Source organism: Acipenser ruthenus, chromosome 25, assembly GCF_902713425.1.
Source record: "Acipenser ruthenus chromosome 25, fAciRut3.2 maternal haplotype, whole genome shotgun sequence".
In the NCBI taxonomy this organism is placed as follows: Eukaryota; Metazoa; Chordata; class Actinopteri; order Acipenseriformes; family Acipenseridae; genus Acipenser; species Acipenser ruthenus.
The window spans coordinates 6,832,452-6,854,923 of record NC_081213.1 but is presented as its reverse complement, the minus strand read 5'-3'; the positions used below and the strand labels follow the sequence as shown (position 1 = coordinate 6,854,923).

The following is a 22,472-nucleotide window of genomic DNA, read 5'->3' as shown; positions in this document are numbered from 1 at the left end:
AATAACGTGACACTAAACGCAATTGGCGGCATGTATTCTAATCCAGTAGTGTGGATCATTGATTATGCACTGGCCTATAGGTACACATACTAATATTCCACTGGGGCACTGCCCAAGGGCACGGATCATTTGCTTTTATTTAAATAATTATTTGTATCCGTCATAAACATTAGACTTAAATTTACTGCATTATTTTACCATCAAATGAGCATATAATGAATGTACTGTTTTGATCAAAATGGGGGTTTGTTTAGTCAAAGTTTCAAAATAAAGTCTTTAGTGGCCTAAATTGAGGCTGAACTATATATTTCGTTAAAAGTAATTGAGATACTAGATAGATAGATAGATAAAAAAAAAACCTTTTTAGCAACCACAAAGTAGTCTACATTTTGGTGGTAAGATTTACGTTCATAAACCGAGCAAAAATGTGTTTTAAAACAAATAAAATAAAACACAGCGGATAATTACACACACACACACACACACACACACACACACACACATGTATATATATATATATATATATATATATATATATATATATATATATATATATATATATATATATATAAAATGTATTTTAAAAGTATTACATTTCGTAGATTATTGCAATCAAAGTAGGCAAATCAGCTAGTACAAATAGATATATTGTGCACAAACGAGACACACACAATGTTATTTGTAGAATAGTATTTTATATTTTCCTTTAATAAAGTAAGAATAAATGCTACATTCAAGGGCAGCATATTCCTAATAAAATAAATGAAGGTCAATTTATAATAAAATAATGTAGTAAAGCTTATACTTAAATTCGTTAGTAAAAAAAAAAAAAAAAATGTAGTGTGGTTTTTTATGATGCTTCTATCCGATTGGTGCATATTTTAACTACATATTAATATTTGATATAGTACCATATATATAACTTATATATAAGTTTATTTAAGACACGTGAATCCTACATTTGTTATGTTATATTTTAAGCACATAAAAGAGCTAATTCTGTAATGTAAATGAGGGCGACTGATGTTTTGCGAAGCGTGTCTAATGGAAATGGAATAACGTGTTCATGATACGGGGCGGGCATCGTTCCGAGTGCACTATAAATCGATAGAATTAATAGTAATTTGTGGTCTGAACCGATCTATCTGAAAACCGCAGATACAATTACAGCTATTCCGTCAGCAATCAAAACACCATTGTAACTAGTAAATGCTTATTTTATTATTATTTTTACCATTATTAGTATAGGTTGCCGGTACTATTACCGTATACGCGTTGTTCCATTTTCTAGTTACCAATACAAACACATTTAAAAAAAGAAAAATGATTGAATTGCCTGCAATTCGTTTTGAAAATGGTTATTGTTGCGCAGTAATAATAACAATAGAGACTTCCCATGGATCGATTTAACAACCCTTCAACAAACATTCAACAATACACACAGATAGTCAGATACTTGCTTAAAAACACAAAGCTTGTGCCATTATTTTCTGATTCACAGTAAAATGAACAGTAATACCTGTTTTCCGTTCTGAATACCTATCCCTACCATCAAGGGAAAGGCATGAGTCATGTATATTACAGCAAGGGAGTGTTGTGCAACCTTTTTGTCTAAAAAAATCCAGAAATCTCTTACGACACAAAACAAACGGTAACCAAAGACGTTTTTAACCTGACTACACATAGCTGCACGATTTTTGTGCGCTTGAAACAGCTCTAAACGCTTGCACATCTTTTGCTTTTGCTCATACTAAAAACTGCCGAATATCCAGCCTTCACCTCTAAATCAATATTGCCATATTGTGGGGATCAATGAGCCATATATAAACCAAGAGCCGTCCATTGGACAGACCTGCAGTAAAGTAATATTGAACTCTTGCAGAGGGAGTGTGCCATATGGTTGTTTAAGTTCCTGATGAAAATATCAACTCTTCCTTGTAAAAATGTTATCAGTATAATACAGATAAAAAGTCAGTTGCATTTTGCAGCTTCTGTTCAGTATCCTGAGCTAACCCTGGCTTGTAGATGCAATTTAGAGACCTCTACTGCAGCCCAAAGGAGCTGGAGCGAGTCTATTAGCTTCACAGAGGGATGCTGAGGAAGGAAAGCTCAGTGTGCTGTCCCTACTGCTGATAATGTAGTAAACAGATATGAAATGATTACATTGCTGTGTAAACTTGATTATGGGACACCAGCTGTAAATATTCCATGCTCGATCCAGCAGAGTATGATTCAGGGTGTATACATGATCCAGATTTTGCTAAAACATATATTAGAAATGAAACAAGATGCATCTATTCACTATACTGGGATTTATATCAATTGAAAGTGTTTTGAAACTATTAAAATTATTTGACAAACTGAATCCACCTGCTTGTAAACATATTGTGAAATGATTGTGTTGTACTCATTATGCCTAATAAAATATACTTAAAAAAAATATGTAGGTCTTGTCTTTCAGTATTTACAATATAATTTACAGAACAATACATTTTGCACTCATTTAGTACACTTTGTCACGTGATGGCACACAGTAGTACACAGAATACAGGGCAATGTAATCAGAATCTCAAGACTACATGTGAAATAGAGGTTTCTTTAAAGTGGCTAAATCTCATTCAATAATTCCATAAATCTTACTGTGCACTTCCACTAGAAAAGTCTCACCGGTGCAGTTTTGAAACAAGTCATTTGTATTTTTAAAAACTTCAAGTTTGCATGCCCTACTTTCAGTTAGGCTTACACTTCGTAGGTCGCCAGGCGTGTTCAACTGCCCCTGCAGCTTCAGCTTCTGCCATTAACCAACCAGCTGCTTCTCCGCATGACTGACATGACCCTGAAGATACTGCCTGGAAAAGAAACAGGAACAGACTACCAAAGTGAGGCATAACCTAGCATGGTACCACATAACATTGTTTTTAAAGGAAAATACAAGCTTGCTGTAACACATGCTTCTTTCCAAATTGCGCATACATGATAGCTACATAATATATGAAAGTGGTATAACCTCTTCAATACTCCACTAGCTTGCTTGTAGTTTTTGACTGAGATCTTCTGGCTTAGCGATACCAGAATAATAATGCAGCCAGAATGAACAGGAGGAAGCCTACTGTATAATGGAATTTCCCTTTAAGACGTGTCACAATGGCCCTAAAAGTCAAGAGCAGTTGAGCTGCATGTACTTAAAATAATAATAATGTTGCAAACAGTTCTTAAAAGTGAATGAGTTTGACATGTGTTCCCAATAAATCATACATCACCAGCAAAATAAAAGATTTGCTAAAACTTGTTCCAGACCGTGTCAGCCAAGTCTGAAAAGATCACAGCCCCTGAGTTTTGGAAACTTGCAAAGTCAAATAAAACTGGCAAATCATTTCAACTCAGCAGGATAATGAAAGCCTGTTTTCTATTAGAGCTCGAACATTACTGGGGTATTTTCCTTTCATAAAAATATGGGAATCGCACTTTGTAAAAATAAACTTGGATCAATTTTAAAGGAGTGCTAACCAAGGTATTAAAAACTATTAATAGCACAAGTGACATTATCACATTGCCCCCCCTTCTTCTGTGCTTGTATTTTATATTGCAGTTTGGAATATGCCGACATCTCAAAGACAGTGCTATAGATGAAAAGTCTTTCTAGTTTATTTGGGGGGGATTTAGTCTCAGAACACATCTACAATATGTGAGGATTACAGGACAACATATTCACTGTATATTTCATTTCTGATTATGTGGAATCTTTGAAAACTGAACAATGGAAATATTTCACAATAAAAAGGGGACCAGTAATAACATGTATACATCTAGCAATAGGTAAGACCTTATAGAATTATTTCTGCCCCCTTAAATATTTTAAAATATTTTTTTTTTCCTGAATATGGTCCACCATATTCAAAGTGATTATATATTTAAAATAATCTCATTATATGAAAGCAGACAGGCCACCTGCCATAGAAACTAAACCCTGCTTTACACTGCAGGAACCCCAACATATTGATAGCTCAGTAATCCCCATTGTTCTCTTAGACAGTTCCTTTTCTGCGGGATTGGAGTAACAACCTCAAACAAACTCCTTAAAGACAGAGTGCCCAATACAAATGATGAGATGCTACAGAAACACGCACAGCTTCTGATCAGAGAGTGCCTCATTTTCTGTGTAAATCGGTTGTCACCCATGTGTCTTATTCATTTGTTGTTTTTTGAATGGATGCTAGTAGTTGCTCAATCGGCAGGCGTTTCCTTCTCCTGTAAATTCACACAAAATTGTAGCAAGTTTTAATTCAGTGCTCATTGAGGTGTTATGACATTGCCAGTTGGTAATGAAGCAGGGTTCCAAATATCCAAACTTTATAAATGGTGTTTCCCAACTCAATCCAGCACTGCAACCACTGCACAAAAGGGCCTACTTCTGCAGAGAGCAACAGAGGCTGAATTATTTGCCCTACTGGTGCTATCGGAAAAACAAAAGGAAAATTGTTCCAAAGTGACAGATCACTAGATGGCGCTGGCTCTTACTTTTAAAAAGACAAGTCGGCTGATCTAGTCTGAATTACAACTATCGGTGGCAAACAACCAGATCTGAAGAACAGCTCAGGTAAAAGCATCTGAACACAGACTTATCAAAAACAGTAATACAAATGAACACAGTATTTGAGTAATTGAAATAAGAGCCACTCAAAATGATTGAAAAATGGGTAAGAACACAGTAAAAAGAAATGGAATTTGAAGCTACTTGAATAATACAAACCATTATTAATACTCTTTATCCATCAGACTTGATCATTTATCTAATTTGAATATTGCCTTTCCCTCTGCAACCCAGGAGGAAGGAAGATTAACATGCTGCTTCCGTTTGTTAACCCAATGGCCTCTCCACCTGCCGAATCTAAGCAATGTATGAAGCCTGCACTACACGTGGTGTTTGAATAAAACTGAAAGGTATTCTAGTGGTGTTGTTGTTTTGAGAACCCTTCGAGAAGAATTGAAGACATTCCCAATGTGATGCACGCCTGGTAAACAATTCAAAATGTTTCTGTTATTGTAATGGTTCTATTATTTTCCTTGTTGGCTATGGGAAAGTTCGGTTTTATATGTATTTATTAAACAACACCTCACAGAACCAGCCACTCCTACCCATAGAGGCCTGCGTCTTGCCAGTGTTTCTGTCTTACAGGCATGATTATACAATGGAAAATCCCTGCTTCACAAAGTGTGAATGACAGAGATAAAGCAGTGACCTTCATAAACAGACAGCCACCATGAGGACTGGAACCACCCCGCTGACTCCAAATCTGCTTTTCTTGGGAAAAAGTCAATTAACAAGAGCTTGGGGTGCAGACAACAACAAAATGTGCATCAAGGCATCTAGAGACATTCTGTAAAACAGAAGTGCAAACTGTTTCAACAGCTTAGAAATCAATATACATCATACTACTGGGGCTGAACAAAAAGAGGTAAACACCTGGAATATTTATCACACATGGAAGTCTGTAGAAATGGGTTATGCATCACATGACTCGCTCATTTGTTATGCAAATGAAATCCCTGACATGTATTCTGAAATTGAAAACGTCCTGGATAAACTAAGCAATATGATTGGCTGTTGACGATCGCATGACCATGCAGGAGTTATTAAGTATTTTAGATATAGGGTAGGGGTCTCTCTTTCTGTACATCCTTCCATCTGTACGTCACACTTACATTTTTGCATATAGCTAGAGAACCGCTTATTAAATTGTGATTTTATTGCCAATTCTTATTCTATGCTATTCTGTGCATATTGGTGACGTACGTCATGGTCATCATACTTTCTGGACATTAAAAATCCTGGGGCACGATTCCTGGGCTGTTTATTTGCGAGTCCTTGTCAAAACTGCAAGACTACCATTTTTCCTGGTCTTATTAAGTCTCCTGTCCCCTTCCTCTATGAAATGGAGATTTAGTCATAGGGCAAGTTTTTAAATTGAAATATACAACTGTAAGACAGAACTAACATCAAAGTGGTCAGTGTTACTTTAAAAATAACCCTGAGTACATTCTGCAACATCAGCGTAAATGTAAATTAATTGCTTTACCGTGCTAGGGAGCATTGCTTTGGGTAAGCCGCTTGGGAGCCCTTTCAAAGATTTACCACTCAGTAATGTAGCGGTTTTCCCCATAGTTATACTCTGCATTTACCACAAATTGTTGTTGTCGTATATTTTTTAAATATACTTTACCATATCTCTCTGAGCTGTACAATGCATACCTATGCTCTTATACACTTCACTATGCTTTGACTGTGGTAGACACTGGCAAGTTCCACTTATGGAACCAAACAGAAATCCTCCCTTTGATGGAATGAATGTGGGTGTCCCTGCTTCCCTGAAGTACCCCCACCTTACCAGTATACCCCATGGAGATTGTTAGGCATAGGAAACCAAGTAATCATAAAATCCTAGGATTAATGCTGTTTATTAAACCTCTGTGAACCATTAAACAAATTAACCAGCGAACACAAACACATTAAACAGCGTGTTCTGGTGACGACTACATTCAGTTGATTTAAATGTTGTTTTGAAAAGAATCTCCTCAGGGATGATGCTAAACCTCCTTTCCTGTGACGTGTTAGCCAGAAATCCTTCTCAAAGTCAGGGTTTAAATTCAGTTCATCCTTGCTGCAAAAAACCGGACACACACACAAAAAAAGATTAATTTTAGGATCTCCACCCACCCCCAAATTATTATTATTATTATTATTACTTGGTTTCATATTTTCTAGAGCAGCAGAAGTGTTGTCTTGGAAATTGTTTTGAGATTATCATTATTACAATTATTATTCTCATTATTGATAGAAAAACTGCATTTTATTCTAATGGAACCCTATTAATTTGAGTCTAAAAATGCAGCAGTATAGAAAAAGTGTGCTGCTTGTTCTTTTTTTTCTACAGCTATTGTCGTTCTTGTACCGAGTGTTTGGTGCCACCTGCTGATAGTCTCGGTTCTGACTGAAACGTCTGCACTTACTCGCACTTGCACCTTGTCCCGAACATTTTATGTAAAAATAACTTTTCTTTTGCATGAATGGCTTTTTTTTATTGAGACTTGCGCACCTGTACCATACATTTGTAGGTTGCATTCATGTAGAGCGCAGTAACTTTTGCATTCTGAATAATGGAAACTATGACAATTAAAAGAAAAATCAGCTGTCTTTTAAATGTTATCATTGACCCCTTTTTTAAATTATTTTTTAGCTTTCCAGGTAAAGCATTTGAGTACCTAATTTATAGCGTATGTCTAGAATGCCGTAGCTTTATTAATTTAGCTTATGTGCTATGCTCTTTATTTTCACTTACATACTGCACATTAGCCATAGCTTACCCTAATTTACCATGGTTTTCACCATGTTTTACTACACTAATTTGAACTTGTATATCAATTTAACAGATATTGGTTTGCAGTCAGAGTACAAAGTATAGCTGATCATGAAGAAATGTATCAGTATACTTAACAAGTGACAGCAATTCCAAGAGGAATTAATGAAGCACTCCAGGGTTGAGCTAAAAACAAACCAGTCATATTATAAAGCGTGGTGGTCCCCCCAAGGAGAACACAATGGGGTTACCTGCCGGTCCAGTACCCTGCTCTCCTAAATATATCACAGAGGAGGCGTTAAGTGGGGCAATAGCAATGCTACGGTATCTCTCTCTACCTTACAGTCTCCCTTCACGAGCTTAGGGCTCTGCTTCAAAGTAAGTGTACTGGTTTGGAAATGAAAGTAGTGAATTGGCAGAGTTTAATGGTTACATTGCAACATGACTTGAATGCAATGAGGTAGTTGGTTCAGTCCCAGCATTCATGAATATCTTGACGAGCCCAGAACGGTTCATAGTCAGTTAAGGCAGATTTAGAGAAAAACTGATAAAGAAAATCTGTCAACACCCAGAATGATACAAACGCCATTCAGCAGTAGGGGTTCTGTGTTGGTTTGAGGAAATGCATGTAGTTTTTATTGTTCTATTCTAGGTGTCTGTAAGGAAAAATGTCCCAGTTATTGTCCAAGAAGGATTGGGTACTGAAGATTGGCAAGGGGCCCTCCCTATAGTAAGTCATTAAGTATCTGATTACTTTTTTTTTTTTTTTGTATGGTCTTCTGACCTAATGAAGTGTGAGAATAAGGTTCTTAAGTGTGTGCAAAACAAGCGGACTGCTTCCATGAGGTTTTCCTGGTCTATGCAAGTATTCACTAAGGTGCAAGCAACCCATGTATCTTAATTCAAGTGTTGCTAACTTTCTATTTGCCATGAGGTGCACCACTTGCTGTCAGGTTGGATCCACTAATCAATTGTCAGTTTCGTCCTCAATAGTCCCAATCTAATGTATTTGGAAGAATTTGACCTGCACAATTCCTTGTGTACCTTAAGGGGTTAAAGTTAGGCTTGCGGATTTATTTTGGTCATCTTGTGTGCACTAGGCCCAGCAAGCGGCAATGATGGTTTGGCAGGTCGTGATCCATAAATCTGGGCAGCCGGCAAAATCCATGAACATCTCTACAGTGCAAGCTCTGGGATACATGGTCAACTCAACATCTTCCAGAGTCTACCTCCGTTCTCCCTTTGGAATGCCAGAGTCTGAAGTCCTGTTGGTAAGTGCTGCATTCCTCCCCCCATCCCTCCTACTGTCACTGGCAAGAAGCTGTCTGTTTCTAAGGTGAAACGATGCACTAAAGGCTAATGTAGCTTGCATTAAGTGCAATACTAATAACATACAATATGAACTAGGATGCAATGAATTGGGATTACAGCAAGTTATAACTACGGTGATGGTGCAGTAATACATTAGCTAAGGATCCAGTAATATGGTTTTTAGGTCGGGCAAGTCCAGTGCATAGTAGTAGATCAAGAGATCTACAAGTGCCATCTAAACAGGTGGGTCTTTAAGAGCTAGTAAGATGCTAGCCTCATCCCAGTCTCTGCTCTAATGTTCTTCTCTATCAGGTGGCTGGGATCCAGGTGGAAGCCATCAGAGCCACGCAGTGTGGAGTAGTGGTTAGGGCTCTGGACTCTTGACCGGAGGGTCGTGGGTTCAATCACCGGTGGGGACACTGCTGCTGTACCCTTGAGCAAGGTACTTTACCTAGATTGCTCCAGTAAAAAAAAAAAAAACTGTATAAATGGGTAATTGTATGTAAAAATAATGTGATATCTTGTAACAATTGTAAGTCACCCTGGATAAGGGCGTCAGCTAAGAAATAAATAATAATAATAATAATAATAATACAAGCAGAGGTGGATGCTGCTATTGGTGGACACTTCAGCTGCCTGTACCAAGAGTGAGTCGCTGTGGAGGGGGCTGGGAAGCGCAGCAATCCTAGAGTAGAGCAAAGTGTCTGCAAGCATTACCTAAGCTTCCGACTTATTTAAGTGAAAGTTCAGTGCATTATACACTTGTGAGTCTGCACTGGCAACAGTTGGACACCTGGTGGTGCTGTAGAAATCTCCTTTGTAGAACAATGCCATTGTCATTTTGGGACAGGCTAATTACTTTGGTGCATTTAACTGGCACATCTAACTAACTAGTACAACTTTAACTGCAAACATTAAATGTAATGTACAAGTACAGCTAGTGTTTTGTTTTCCTAGACGATGTCACTTTTGATGGTACCCGCCTGATCTGGGAGATGCCTCGAATCCTCACCCCCTTGGTCCTTCATGTTGCCCAGTTCCAGGATAAGCAGATTACAATGGGGGTGGAGGGGATTCTCCTCAATGCTCCCACATTGCAGACTAGGGGCTACAATCTGAGTGTCAACAACACCATAGTGAAGATTTCTATCCCCTATGGAGCTGAAGGGGGATATCTGAAGGTAAGGGAGATCCCAGAGCTGGCTGGAGCCTGTAAGGTCATTGCTTAATTTCATACAATTACCACATTGGATCTACTAGTGTCCTTATCAATTCATAATTGACTAAAATGACAACATTTTAAATGGTGTCTTGATGTACATAAGATTAACATTAAACATGTTGCTAGTCACTAGGGTTAAAACAAGTTTAACTGGCTATGTTGCCTTCCCATTGGGAGTTGCATTGGGCACACCTTGGCACGGTGTTGGAGGAGAATAGAAGCTCTCCAGCGTCTGAGTGCTTGTGACCCCATTTTGTATAAGTAGTCTCCCCATTGCATGTCACAATTCATGCATTTGGGCTACTTTTGTATGATGTATAATATCAAATTTTAATGATTTAGACTATGTATCCATTCCAGCTATAACACTACATTCCAGAAGTGGTAGCTCTACAAGGAGCTCTGTTGTGCTCTTCGGTCTTATCACGATCAACAACATATACTATTATATATATTTAGTGTAGAGCAATGCATGAATAGTTAAACCCCTAAAGATTGAGGTAAGTGATGACCTGTTGTGCCTCTTTTTGCAGAGTCGTGTCATTAATAACCAGTACAACCAACTCTATGCCATTGACCTCTTCTTGGAGCACCAGTGGGCTGATGACCTGTGGGAGGTGACCCAGCACCGATCCTTCAAGCCGGTCAACACCCCCCTCATTCCTGAGACCCCTTATGTCATAAACAGTGTGTATACTGCTTGCTGGACTTCAGACCCTCCCCCTCAATCTCTAAATTTAGAACTAATCCAAGTCATTGTTTCCATAAAGCTGTAAATCAAGATTTGTCATTGCTATACCTTCCTGCATCAGAACTTTTTTTTGGTAAATTTTTACGTGTGGTCAGTAATCGGTGATGTGTTAACAATAGGCACTAGTGAGAATGTTGGACCGCTCTGTACTTAACTGGGAAACTTGCTTCAAAAACCTCATGCTTTTTCGTTGTGTTCCTTTTATCTTACTCTTTAAATTTGCATGTGTGGCCTAAGTCGGTTACAGTTGCTTGATTTCATATGCACAACAAATCAACTACAGAAGCAATACATTTGTACACAACTGTTAAACCCAGGGCTGTGTGCAAGATTTGGGGATTTTAGTCTTGGTGGGCTAATGGTTTTGTCCCTAACTCTTACCTTGGCCCAGATCTGATCCAAGTAGTCTGTGCACCCACTGTATCGCCCAGCTCAACATCTCTATGCTAGTTTTCTCAGACACTGTCCCAAGTGAGAAGGGCTTTACAGTGACCCTTGGTAACTTCAAGCCAGATGTTGAGCTGAAGAAACTGACCATCAACGGGGTTCCCCTGACCCTTCCTGAGGCCCAGAACAGGGGTGTGGAGATCATTAAGGTCCAGCACCCCAATGGCACAAACGATTTTGTCCTGAAGGTCCCCTTCAACAACCCGTTGGTCTCTGTAGAGGTGAGGATTAAAACTACTTTTAATGTTGGACCTTTTTCACATTTTCAGAATCCTGAGTAAGCTGTAGTCAATGCTAGTCCTTTCTACTAGCTCAAAGGAGGTACCATACTTTAAACATAACTCTACCAATGAAAGCCTCAGGTTCATGTGAGCCAGCTTAAGAACATAATGTTTACAAACGAAGGGAGGCCATTCAGCCTATCTTGGTTGGTTGTTAGTAGCTTATTGATCCCAGAATCATCTTTAAGGATCCCAGGGTGTCTGCTTCAACAACATTACTGGGGAGTTGGTTCCAGACCCTCGCAATTCTGTCGTTTTCTCTCCCCCAAAAAACCTGTTCTGAATTACCCTAATCTCCATTGTGACCCCTAGTCCTTGTTTCTTTTTCAGGTTGACATTGTCAATTTACTTTTTTTTTTTTTTTTTTTAATTGTGAATGCTTGAATTGGAGGACCACAGTCTTTGTTCAAGACTGAATAGATTCAATTCTTTTAGCTTGTCTGCATACAACATGCCTTTTAAACACAGGATCATTCTGGTTGCTCTTTGCACTCTTTCTAGAGCAGCAATATCTTTTTTTTTTTTTTTTTTTTTTTTGTAACAAGGTGACCAGAACTGAACACTATTCTAGATGAGGTCTTACTAATGCATTGTAAAGTTAACATCCCTTGATTTTTAAATTGAAGACTTCACACTATCATCTTGTTTGCCTCTTATAGCTTCCCCATTGTCTAGATCTTGACATTTGAGTAAACGTAAACCTCTACTAGGTGTTCATATTACTTCAATTTCAGTATCTCCATATATTTGTAAAACACATTTTTATTGCCTGCATGCAGTACCTTGCACTTCTCTAAATGTTGTTTGCTGTACATCTGCCCAGTTCTGAATGCTGTTTACATAATTTTGCATGCCCTTTGCTGCTGCCACTTCTATTTTTGTGTCTTCTGCAAATCCTGTATATGCACATGACAATGAAATGTAAAAAGGGAACACTCTAGAAAAAATCTGCCACATGAATTGTACTGTAAATCTAATTACAAGCAAACTGTATCTTGTGCTTCCTTGGAGACTGGACTTGCAGTCAAGGATTGGGGGTTCTAACCTTTTCACCATGATTCTCTTGCAGTACATTGGAGGTCTCATCCGGAGATACACCTTGAACATCAACTACACCTTGAACATAGTCCCCCAGAATGACCTGTATTTCCACCCGGCCACTATCGTGTGCGATGTGAAGGATGTCAGTAAGTAATTGGTTAAGTGTGGGGAGGTGTCTGCCTTGACCAGTTAATCTAAAAACTTCCCCAGGTTCATGAACTTCCTCTAATGGTACAGGAAATGTAGTTTATTACATGGTAAAATGAATTCAATAGCATACCAAAAAATAGACCACTCATCTGAAACCCTTTGCTACAAAATCTGGTTTAAAATGCAACTGCATGTTCCAACACAACAATCCAAAGCACACATCAAAATCTACTTCAGAATGGTTGAATAAAATCAAGGTTCTGGAATGGTCTAGTCAAAGTCCTGATCTAAATCCAGTGGAGTCTGGTATGAGTTGAAGGCTGTGCATGAGTTTATCAACTGGAATAATTTTGGTTAAGAATGGCATTTAATTGAATTGACCAAAAGCACATTGACAAATATCCTAATTAAGAGGTTATTGCTAAAGGTGCCTCAACTAGCTTAATTTAATTCTTTGAGTGAATACTTGAATTGACCTTTGGCATTTTTTGCAAAAATGCTGAGACTATAGACCAATTTTTCCCTCCTCCACAAAAGCAGAAATTACATTTCCATTGGGATAGGTGCACTTCTCATAAAACCTGTGTAATGAGTTATATATAGTAATTTGTTGACCATGCTACCAATTCCTTCCTTCCTTCCCAGGTTTTCCTGATGTCAAAAGCTTTTGTACAAAAACCAGTATAGTCTTTGAAGTGACCCCAGGCAACATGGACTCCCAACTGGGAGCTTTGCATTGGAAACCGCCCTCTTCCTTACACCATCACAGAGCCCAAGATAACAATTGAATTGCTACTCTTTAGCATTGGCTACATCTATGAGGTGAATCCAGGGCTAGCATGGTTTGTTGGCAAATACCAGTTGACCCAGGGATTTCTGTATTGTTGGTTAACTTAAGATTTAGTTGACATTGATCTTGATACACCCTGATTTGAAATGCTCACAATTGCAGGTTTTCATGTAGATATGACAAATCTTGAGGGGTTCCAATTTGTACACTATTCCTAGATGTGCACCAAACTCTGTAGAGATTGCTTGCTTGGCTTCAGATGGGTCAAACTCCCATGCATGTCCACTTGAAGTACTGTTTTCCAAGGTTACAGCATTGACATGTCCACTGCTTGCTTGTCCAAGGATATCTCTCTGAGGGGCCTCACTGTTCAAGTGGAGCTGAACATGAGGAACATCAAGAATTTGCAGGTCGAAAAGCAGTTTGTGCAACGCTGCCCAATCCCGACCAGGGAGCTGCTGGGTGAGTAGGACTGTACTGTGGTAGACACCTCCATGTATTGCACCAGAACCAGCAACTTCAAAGACTCTATTGCCATGCATTCTGAGCCCATGGGACTTCTGTTCTTCGTTGTCCTTCATTTTAAAATGGTTCCAAGCTAATTGCTCCAGTAGAGGCAGAGTCTTGAGTGCTTCATGTCTCTTTGGAATCCTAGCTCTTCCCCCCCCCACACACCTAATACAGCGTCTTCAGCATTTGATTTGCTAGTTTTGGGCAAGTCTATTTTGGCCATGCTGATGGTACATTAGTCTTTTTCCTTCATTCTGACTGGGTTCAGTTTGCTTTCTCTCCTCCTCCCCACCCCAGTGTGCATGCCTAATGGAGTGATAACAGTGGTAGCTGTGACAATGGAGCCCATACCAGTAGTTGAACCCAGCAAGACAACCCTACTGGACCGGACCTACAAACCCAAGGAGTTCGACTCTACCAGGGCGCTCTTCACCTTCAGTGTGAACACATGTGGGACCACCAGCAAGGTCTAGTTCAAGAGTTTAGGGTCTTGATTGCTTTGTCTTTTGAATCCTAGTGCAGTGCTCAATTGAATTTTCTAGTTTGGTCAAGTCTTTCATGCAGGTCTTGCTTTGGGACAGTAACTTATTTAATGATTTAGCAGATGTTTATTCAAAGTGACTTGGGGATGAAATACGCATCAACTGGGGCTGCTGCAGTCCCTTGCAATAGGACCTCATCAGTCCTTTTGGATGAGACTTAACAGGTTAAGTGATTTGGTCCATGTCGTGCACAGCAAGTCAGTGGCTGAGGTGGGATGGAAGTGGGAACCTCCTGGTAGCAAGCCCTTCTCTTTAACCATGGGACCACCAAACCCACAAGTGCTGTTTACTTTCCAGATCTAACATCGCTGCCCTAGTAAATGCCACTAATGCAAGACTGCTTCAATTGTACAGCTTTTTCAAAATGGAAGATTTGAGAAGCCATTATCAACTCCCTGTTTGGAGGTCTTTAGATTTGCTTGGAATACAGGTTTTAATGTGGTTACCACTTATCTAGTATTTGGGTGGAGGGAAAGGTTGGCTTTGTACTGATGGCATGCTGTTATGGATCCTGTGTTTTCAGATTGTGAATAACTACCTGGTCTATGAGAATGAAGTGGTGTATACCAGAGCGCTGTTCCCACCCAATGCTCCAGTCATCACTAGAGACTCTGAATACAGGTGAGCAGAGGAGGAGGGGGTTTTGGTTTAAAGAAGTCTGATGTCCTAGGCTATAACATCACATGGCCAATTGAACTGAACAGGACTACCTTGATCTTGAGAGTCCTACTGAACCACGCAGTCCATTTCCACACATGAATCCAGCCCCTGATCGACATGTGTCATTACCTCTTCTAGGCTGACGATCCGTTGTCGTTACCCTCTCAACAACACCCTGACTCTTGCTGCTGAAAGAAAGGCTGTCCCTGCTCCGGCCCCCTACTCTGGAAACGGGCATGGATACTTGCATTTCCGCTCTTATGATCCTATGGCCAAAGGTATTGACCATCTGGCAAGCTTAACCAGGCTCATCTCCTGGGGCTATATAGGTGCAACTGGGCTCTTAACTAAAGCTGTTAATTCAATTTTCATGACATTTTACCCATTGCCATGTGTAGTTCCCTGTGAAATTACTATTGATGGTGGGTGTGTGATAGTTATTGCTTTAAATACAGCAAATGTTTGTTATTGATGCACTCTGTTGCACTGCATTTAGGAACTTAGCAGACTTTCCTGTAAATGACTTGCACACTACATAGAGCTGTACAAATTCTTTAATGTCTTCATTGAACACCAGCTGCATCAAATCTGCAATGTTTCTGCTAGATTGCACTTTTACATCTGTCTCGTAATTCACTGGTGAAAGTAGAATGTCCAAGGTGGATATAAAACAATATTCTACAAATTGGCATTTATTTCAGCTGTGCATTTACATAGAAGCATATTTGTATAATTTAAGAATTGGCACTTTTTGAATGGATATGCTTTAATGTTTAATGGCAAAATATATTTAATACCCATCTTTAGGCAGTGAATGCCATTTATTGCTGTGAAATACAGCCTTATTCATAGCCCTAGTCTGTGTGGGTTTTTTTTTTTTTTAAAAAGCTTGAATCCTGAAGTCTTTTTTGCAGGCAACAAGAGACCGAGAGATGTTATGAATCTGAAGGTTCGAATAGCAAGGGGTAGGTATCTAACTCTAATCTCCTTTCCACATATTATATTTGCCAAATTCTGCTCTAGTCTTCATATTAACTCCCAAAGCTGTACACATTGGCCCACCAGATTTGATTAACTCCCATGTTCCATTGATATGGAATGAGTGCTGAACCCATTCATGTGGGCTTTGACCAAGAGCTTTAAAAGCATAGCAGTGAATACAGGAGACAATCTTTCATTCTCTGCAGATATAAGCTACTCCCAGTTCTACTCTACGTTCCGTGTCCCAGTCTCTGCTGGAACCCCTGTTCCTACAGGTTGAGCTCCTGCACCCCTACAGCTTGGCTGACCACCTCATCCTGCAGGATTGCTGGGCCACACTGACCCCTGAACTGGATGCCAGCCCTCAATGGGACCTGGTCACTGATAGGTGAGGGGGGTCTGCTATTATTATTATTATTATTATTATTATAATTATTATTATTTATTTCTTAGCAGATGCCCTTATCCAGAGCGACTTACAACTGTTACAAGATATCACATTATACATTATTTCACATTATACAGATATTACATTATTTTACATACAATTACTCATTTATACAGTTGGGTTTTTACTGGAGCAATCTTGATAAAGTACCTTGCTCAAGGGTACAGCAGCAGTGTCCCCCGCTGGGGATTGAACCCACAACCCTCCGGTCAAGAGTCCAGAGCCCTAACCACTACTCCACACTGCTGCCCTGCTAGTGCAGCCCATTCATCTGTGCTTCCAATGCAGGCTTGCAGTGATTTCTTTTGTTCCTCCTCTCTACAGCTGCCTGGTCACTGGAGATTCCTACAGGACCCAGTTCCACCCAGTGCTGGCCAGCACACTCACTGGGAGCTCCTCCCACCTAAAGAGGCTTGAGGTCCAAGCACAGTGGTCTAACAAGGACCCTGCCTTCTGGAGACAGGTTAATGTCCCTCCATTAACCCAGAATAATTTGGTCTTTGTATTAAATTCTTAAACTTCAATAACGGCAAGGTATTGCACTAAGAGTGTGGCAGTCCCTGTCCCCTTTAATCCTAACAAGCACTGTTTCTGTCACACTCCCTCCTCAGGTGTATTTCCATTGCATGGCAGTAGTTTGTGATCCTAACCTGGAGGATACCTGCAATAAAACATGTGTGCCTGGAGACCAGAGATCTGGTAAGTAGACCGGTCTATTGAGCCAACAGTCGGTGAAAGTCCTCCTTGGCATTTTGCTGGTGTGGTCCAGTCTTGTTGTACGATTCTATCCAGTACAGCTATAGGAATTCTGATGCACCAGAAGGCTGGTGCTGACCAAGGTGTGTGGGTTTGTTTGTTTTTTGTTTTTTTTTCCCCAGCCTGCAGTGTTGATAGTTTCAGGAAGACGCATGGTTATGTTTCTGCTGGACCGGTCCAAATGAAACCTGAGGGGGAAGTTGCTGACATCAAAGCTGCAGGTGATGGGGGTCTCTCCCTACACCCCCACTCGACCTCTCCGCTCCGCCTGCACTAGAAGACTAGCTCTACCTCCGCTACGCTCCCCTGCCTCCAGAGCCCGCTCCTTCTCCACCCTTGTTCCGCAGTGGTGGAATGACCTTCCTACAGATGTCAGGACTGCCCAGTCCCTGACCACATTCCGGCGCCTCCTTAAGACTCACCTCTTCAAACAGCACCTGTAGAACTCCTCTGTTTGTATCCTGGGACACTATCACCCTTCATTTAAATGTGCTTTATTTTGCTCTTATCTGCCCCCTATTTTACTGCATTTAATCCTGTACTTCAGAATACTGTAATCTGCCAAGTGTTTAACCTGTAGTACTTTGTATTTAATCATATCCTGATGTAACTATCACTATTATCTGCTGTATTATTGAATTGTGGTTTGTCACACTTGTACTTTGCTTGAACAAAAGTTATTGTATTTCTTGCTCTTATTGTATTACTTGTATTGTAACACTTGAAATGTATTTGCTTACGATTGTAAGTCGCCCTGGATAAGGGTGTCTGCTAAGAAATAAATAATAATAATAATAATAATAATAATAATAATAATAATATAGATATAAATCTCTCTCAAGGTAGTGGTGTAACTAGGTTTTACAGTAGTGTGCAAGTTTATTAAGGTCTCATTTTTATATGCCAACCTGCATGGTATGAGAATTTCTGTTTTTGGTTGGCAATATAGAATAAGGCACTCTGAATGCTAGACCGCTTTGTTTTTTAATTGGTAAAACAACTTCTAAAGTAATGTGCATTTTACCCTGTGGCTGTTTCCTTTTCCCTTTTGTATTTTAAATGATTTGCATGCTAGCCTCCTGAGGCATTCATGCAGCAAAGAACACTAGCTACTAGTCTCATGAGGTCATGCATTTGTCTTGGTCCTCCATATGAAGACTAAGGGTGTGGGGTGGGTGTGGGGTGGGTGTGAGGTGGGTGTGGGGTGGTTGTGGGGTGGGGGGGGGGCTTTTTTTTTTTTTAAATCCAGTCTGACCCTCTTCTCACCCCTGTTCTTTCAAACTATTCTCCACTGCCCCACTCTATTCCACTCGTGGGAGTTGCTGCTGTCTTTGTCTCTGGGCTCTTGTTGCTGGTCGCTGTGGTTCTGTCTGTTAAATCTTAGATGTTGAGATCCTATGTTTTCAATAAAGCCTTAAAGCTGAATATTTATTTGTTTTAAGTCCTAGGCACACAGTACACCAAACTAGCTTGTTGCTAGTGAATTTCAAGAACGTGTGTAGATTTGCTGTATGTAGTCTCGTGGTAAAACTATACTAGTAAATGAAACCACCTGGCTTGACCTCCAATGAAATGATTACTTTCAGAAACCATTATTGGCACTAATCCTTTTAACTACCTACCCTTGCTTCTAGATGGCCTATGCCTAGTTTCATAAACCCTGATCTGCACTAACTAACTTTCTAAACAAGTCAAAGTTTGATCAGCAGACTGATCTGGGGGGGGGGGGGGGGGGAATCTATTGCAAAAAAAAATGGAGTTGATTTAAACAGCTCCACTGAATAAGTTAAAAGGAAGTATTTATTGGTACTCTGAAATTAAGGAAGTTTGCATACTCAACAGTGCAATCAATAATAAACTTACATTTTACTTTTCAAGATTAAATACTTCCAAGAATAAAACTTTGTATTCATATTGGTGTATCTTGGTCTTTGTCCTCTGGAATTGCCAATTTTTTTTTTTTTTTTGAATATTTTTTTTTTTTTAAACTGCTTGTTCAATAGTAACAATGCACTGGATGATGAAGTAAACAGCAGCTACATTAAGACAAATGTGATGATGCACCTTGACCTCTAACTTATTGAATAAGTATGTTTATGTAAATCTAAAGCAATTGCATGTGTTTTTATTTAATTGTATTGATTTGGTTATCACAAAAGCCTGAAGTGTAATTTTAAATTCTAACCATATAGGACATCTGTGGTTCTGTAGCATCCCTAGTAATCTGTATCTGAAACCAGCCTGTATGGCTTCTATTTGCTAGTTGTGATACCAGTGTGTATTAGAAAAAAACAAAAAAAAACCTCTAGTTAACACATTTGTCATTGACAGTATTAAATCTAAAATGTTCTAGATTCTGCACTGTTACAGGCATACAGGTTCTATGCATGATCTTTCACTAAACGGGTACTGTATGACACTCCTTTTTAATTAAATTTTCCCCAGCCAAAACAGAGGTACCTGTACCTATAGCAGGGCCAATAAAACTGAAGGGAAGCACCTGCACTTCCAGTCACCTGAATAAGTGCTGGTTGAAGTTTTCTTCACAAACGAATAAAATACGTTTTTCAAACATCATTCTTTTCTAATAATTTTTGATTGACAGTTCATCGTTGTCCAGTGATTATATCGACAACACAGAATTACATTCTATTTTTATAATAATATTATTGACATCATGATGAGTCAAAGAGAAATGTATAGGTTTGTGACAGCAGATGGAAAACTGAAGAAATTAAACCGAGCGAGACCAAAAGGAGAGATTGACTTGCAGAAGAAATTATTAATATTGCTAGGAGTAGAATTATTTATACATGCTCTAAAGAAAAGGTAGGCCTACCATAGATTTAAAACGAGGTTTAGGCTCATGTGTATGTCTTGTTCCGTCTGCTGTGCGTTTTCGGGCTTGGTGCGTTACAGTATTAGATACTTTCTGGTAGGCAATGTTATACATACAAATCAATGCAATACATGACTTTTTTTCGAGTTTGTTATACACAAGTGCCGTGCTTTAAAATGCTTTTATTGCACATTTTGTATAATTTATTTTAAGAATAAGAACTATGTTGACAAAGCGCAGCACGCTATCTCGTAGTAAACTGACCCAATTATTGCCTGTTTTTTGTCATTCATGATGCTCATTACTGTTTTAAAATGTTACATTGCTTAAATGTGCCTATATTAGGAAAAAAATGATTAGGCATGGTTTTGACAGACACAGGCTGGTGTTGACAAATTTGCCTAGATGACCTTATTTTATTTGTGATTAGCTGGGTAAACATGTTATTTAAAACTTTGCTACATATTTCTGCTTTCGACATTCACCGAATTGCGGTGCTTATTTAGCAGTTTATTTTTGGTTTATATTTGATACAAAGTGTCGTTATTTGTGGAAAGCAGGTGAAATGTATCAAACTTAACTCGAGTTTGTAAGTATGTTATATATCAAATGTGGGGAGATGGACGCTCTAAAATAGTTACTCTGCATTATTACCACAGGCTCTTTGTAAAGCCCATGCAATACATTACTCGTTTTCCGCTGCTACTCTAAAACGTTTTTTTTTTGATGACGTTGTACCGCTATTTGTTTAATGTAGCAGTAGTTACAGTATGTAGCTGTGAAATGTTTGCTTAAGGGATATCAGAAGCTGGCAACAGAGTAATTCGGTTATCGTTAAAGCATTTACCCACTTTTAAAACACAAAAGTTTCAGTGAAAACGAGACCGTAACGTTACGCACTTCATTGCTGTAACTTCTAGTGGAACGACATGTTTGAGTTTGTTATAAATCAGCGTCGTGCTTTCAAAATATTTACATTTCACGTTTGGTATAATTTATTTTAATTTTAAGTTGTAAACTGGACCAATTCCTGCCTGTTTTTTTTCTCATTCGTGTTGCTACTCGGGACAGAGAATCTTCAACGTCACTACTTTGCAACCCCCACTCCCCACCCCAGAATGTAAGAGCAGGGACAAGGACGCATTGGGTGGTACTGGTGAAACAAACTGCTTCATTTAAGAATGACTGATAAACTGGAAAGCAATATAATCAGCACATCTTTCATAGAAAGGTTCATCAGTTCCTACATGGCCAAACTTGGCACTTGTTCACATATTTGCTCATTGTAATGCCAGCAATATACATTTTATATCATCTTTACCATAATCCTGTTTACAGCTGGGTGACGCTGGATACTGCTGCCTTATCACTGGTCTTGGGTTTGATTCAGTTGTTGTACCCCCCTCAAAAGGACAAGAAGCTGGCTTTGCCATCCAATCGCTTTTAAAATGTTACTTGTAAAATGTTTTATTAGGGAATCTTATTCAAGATGTATTATTTAAAAAAGTATCAGTGAACTTAAAATTATTTCCATTTACACACAATACTGTCAAGGTGCATTCCTTTATATAATAGGCCCAGATCATAAAAGCGATGATGTATCCTCTTAAATGCACTGTAGAGTTGTTCAACTCGTTCTGGCACCCGGGCAAGTTAAAACAACAGCTGCTTGGGATAGGTTTGGTTGAACAGTTTCAGATCACCTCCACACCCGACAACAGACTTATAGTGCACAATAAGCTTGGAAGAAAACTGAGGTCACAACTTGCGAGTGGGCGGTGTCCAGATCAAAGACAAAGGCAATAAATAGCATTACCTTTTAATACAACAGAAGAATTTCAACAAGTGTAATTCAATATTAAATACTTTGTTATTTAAAAACGGCATCCCTTGTGTTTGGTCCTGACGTGCAGGGTTTATTTATTTAGCACCTCCAGGATCTATCCAGCACCATGATGGCTTTCTTACCTGTCATTCTTTATTTCCCCCAGAATAAATCTTCTTTGCCCAGATTGGAAAATTAAACAGTTCACCAAGACAGACCAAAACAACAACAAAAAAAACCCCACGCAGACTTAACGCATTAAATCAATATGCAGTTAAGGACACTAAAATAATCCTGTTGATTAATAACTTTGGACACCCCTACCAATCAACCAACTGCAATCCAAGATGCTGCTCAAAAATAAATGAAGACAGATATTTTTCCAGTTGTTAAGATCAAATTTCCAAACGAAATTGGACCACACATGGATTTAATTTAAAGTGGCATTACTGATTTCTCACTTTTGTTTCTGGAGATAAACGGCAAAACAATCCAGTTCTGAGTGCAGTTTGAAATAACACTTTGTTTATGCTGCTGAAAACATTTCAGCGGATGCATACAAG

The 22,472-nt window shown here is 39.1% G+C and overlaps 1 protein-coding gene and 1 long non-coding RNA gene across 5 annotated transcripts in view; both read left to right on the top strand.

Annotated features, from left to right (window-relative positions):
- The window catches only part of LOC131696698 (uncharacterized), a 34,805-nt gene extending 25,567 nt beyond the window's left edge, over positions 1 to 9,238 (top strand). For both annotated transcript variants that reach the window (XR_009308885.1, XR_009308884.1), the window contains 3 exons: positions 8,008 to 8,085; positions 8,456 to 8,626; positions 8,979 to 9,238. This is a non-coding gene — a long non-coding RNA (uncharacterized LOC131696698). The remainder of the gene's footprint in view (positions 1 to 8,007; positions 8,086 to 8,455; positions 8,627 to 8,978) is intronic.
- Positions 9,239 to 9,696: 458 nt separating this feature from the next.
- LOC117964056 (uncharacterized) lies at positions 9,697 to 18,409 on the top strand. 3 transcript variants are annotated; one of them, XR_009308905.1, is made up of 7 exons: positions 9,697 to 9,847; positions 10,422 to 10,575; positions 11,099 to 11,307; positions 12,437 to 12,554; positions 13,693 to 13,810; positions 17,101 to 17,188; positions 17,368 to 18,409. XR_009308905.1 is itself a non-coding variant. In XM_059000428.1 (6 exons), the coding sequence occupies exons 1-6, from the start codon at positions 9,725 to 9,727 to the stop codon at positions 17,123 to 17,125; spliced, it is 747 nt and encodes a 248-aa protein (XP_058856411.1). In that variant the 5' UTR covers positions 9,697 to 9,724; the 3' UTR covers positions 17,126 to 18,409. The 3 variants fall into 3 exon arrangements, 2 of the variants coding, with proteins under 2 accessions (XP_058856411.1, XP_058856412.1); XM_059000428.1 differs by having other exon boundaries at positions 17,101 to 18,409; XM_059000429.1 differs by lacking the exons at positions 17,101 to 17,188; positions 17,368 to 18,409 and adding an exon at positions 13,204 to 13,380 and having other exon boundaries at positions 13,693 to 13,804.
- Positions 18,410 to 22,472: the final 4,063 nt, after the last annotated feature.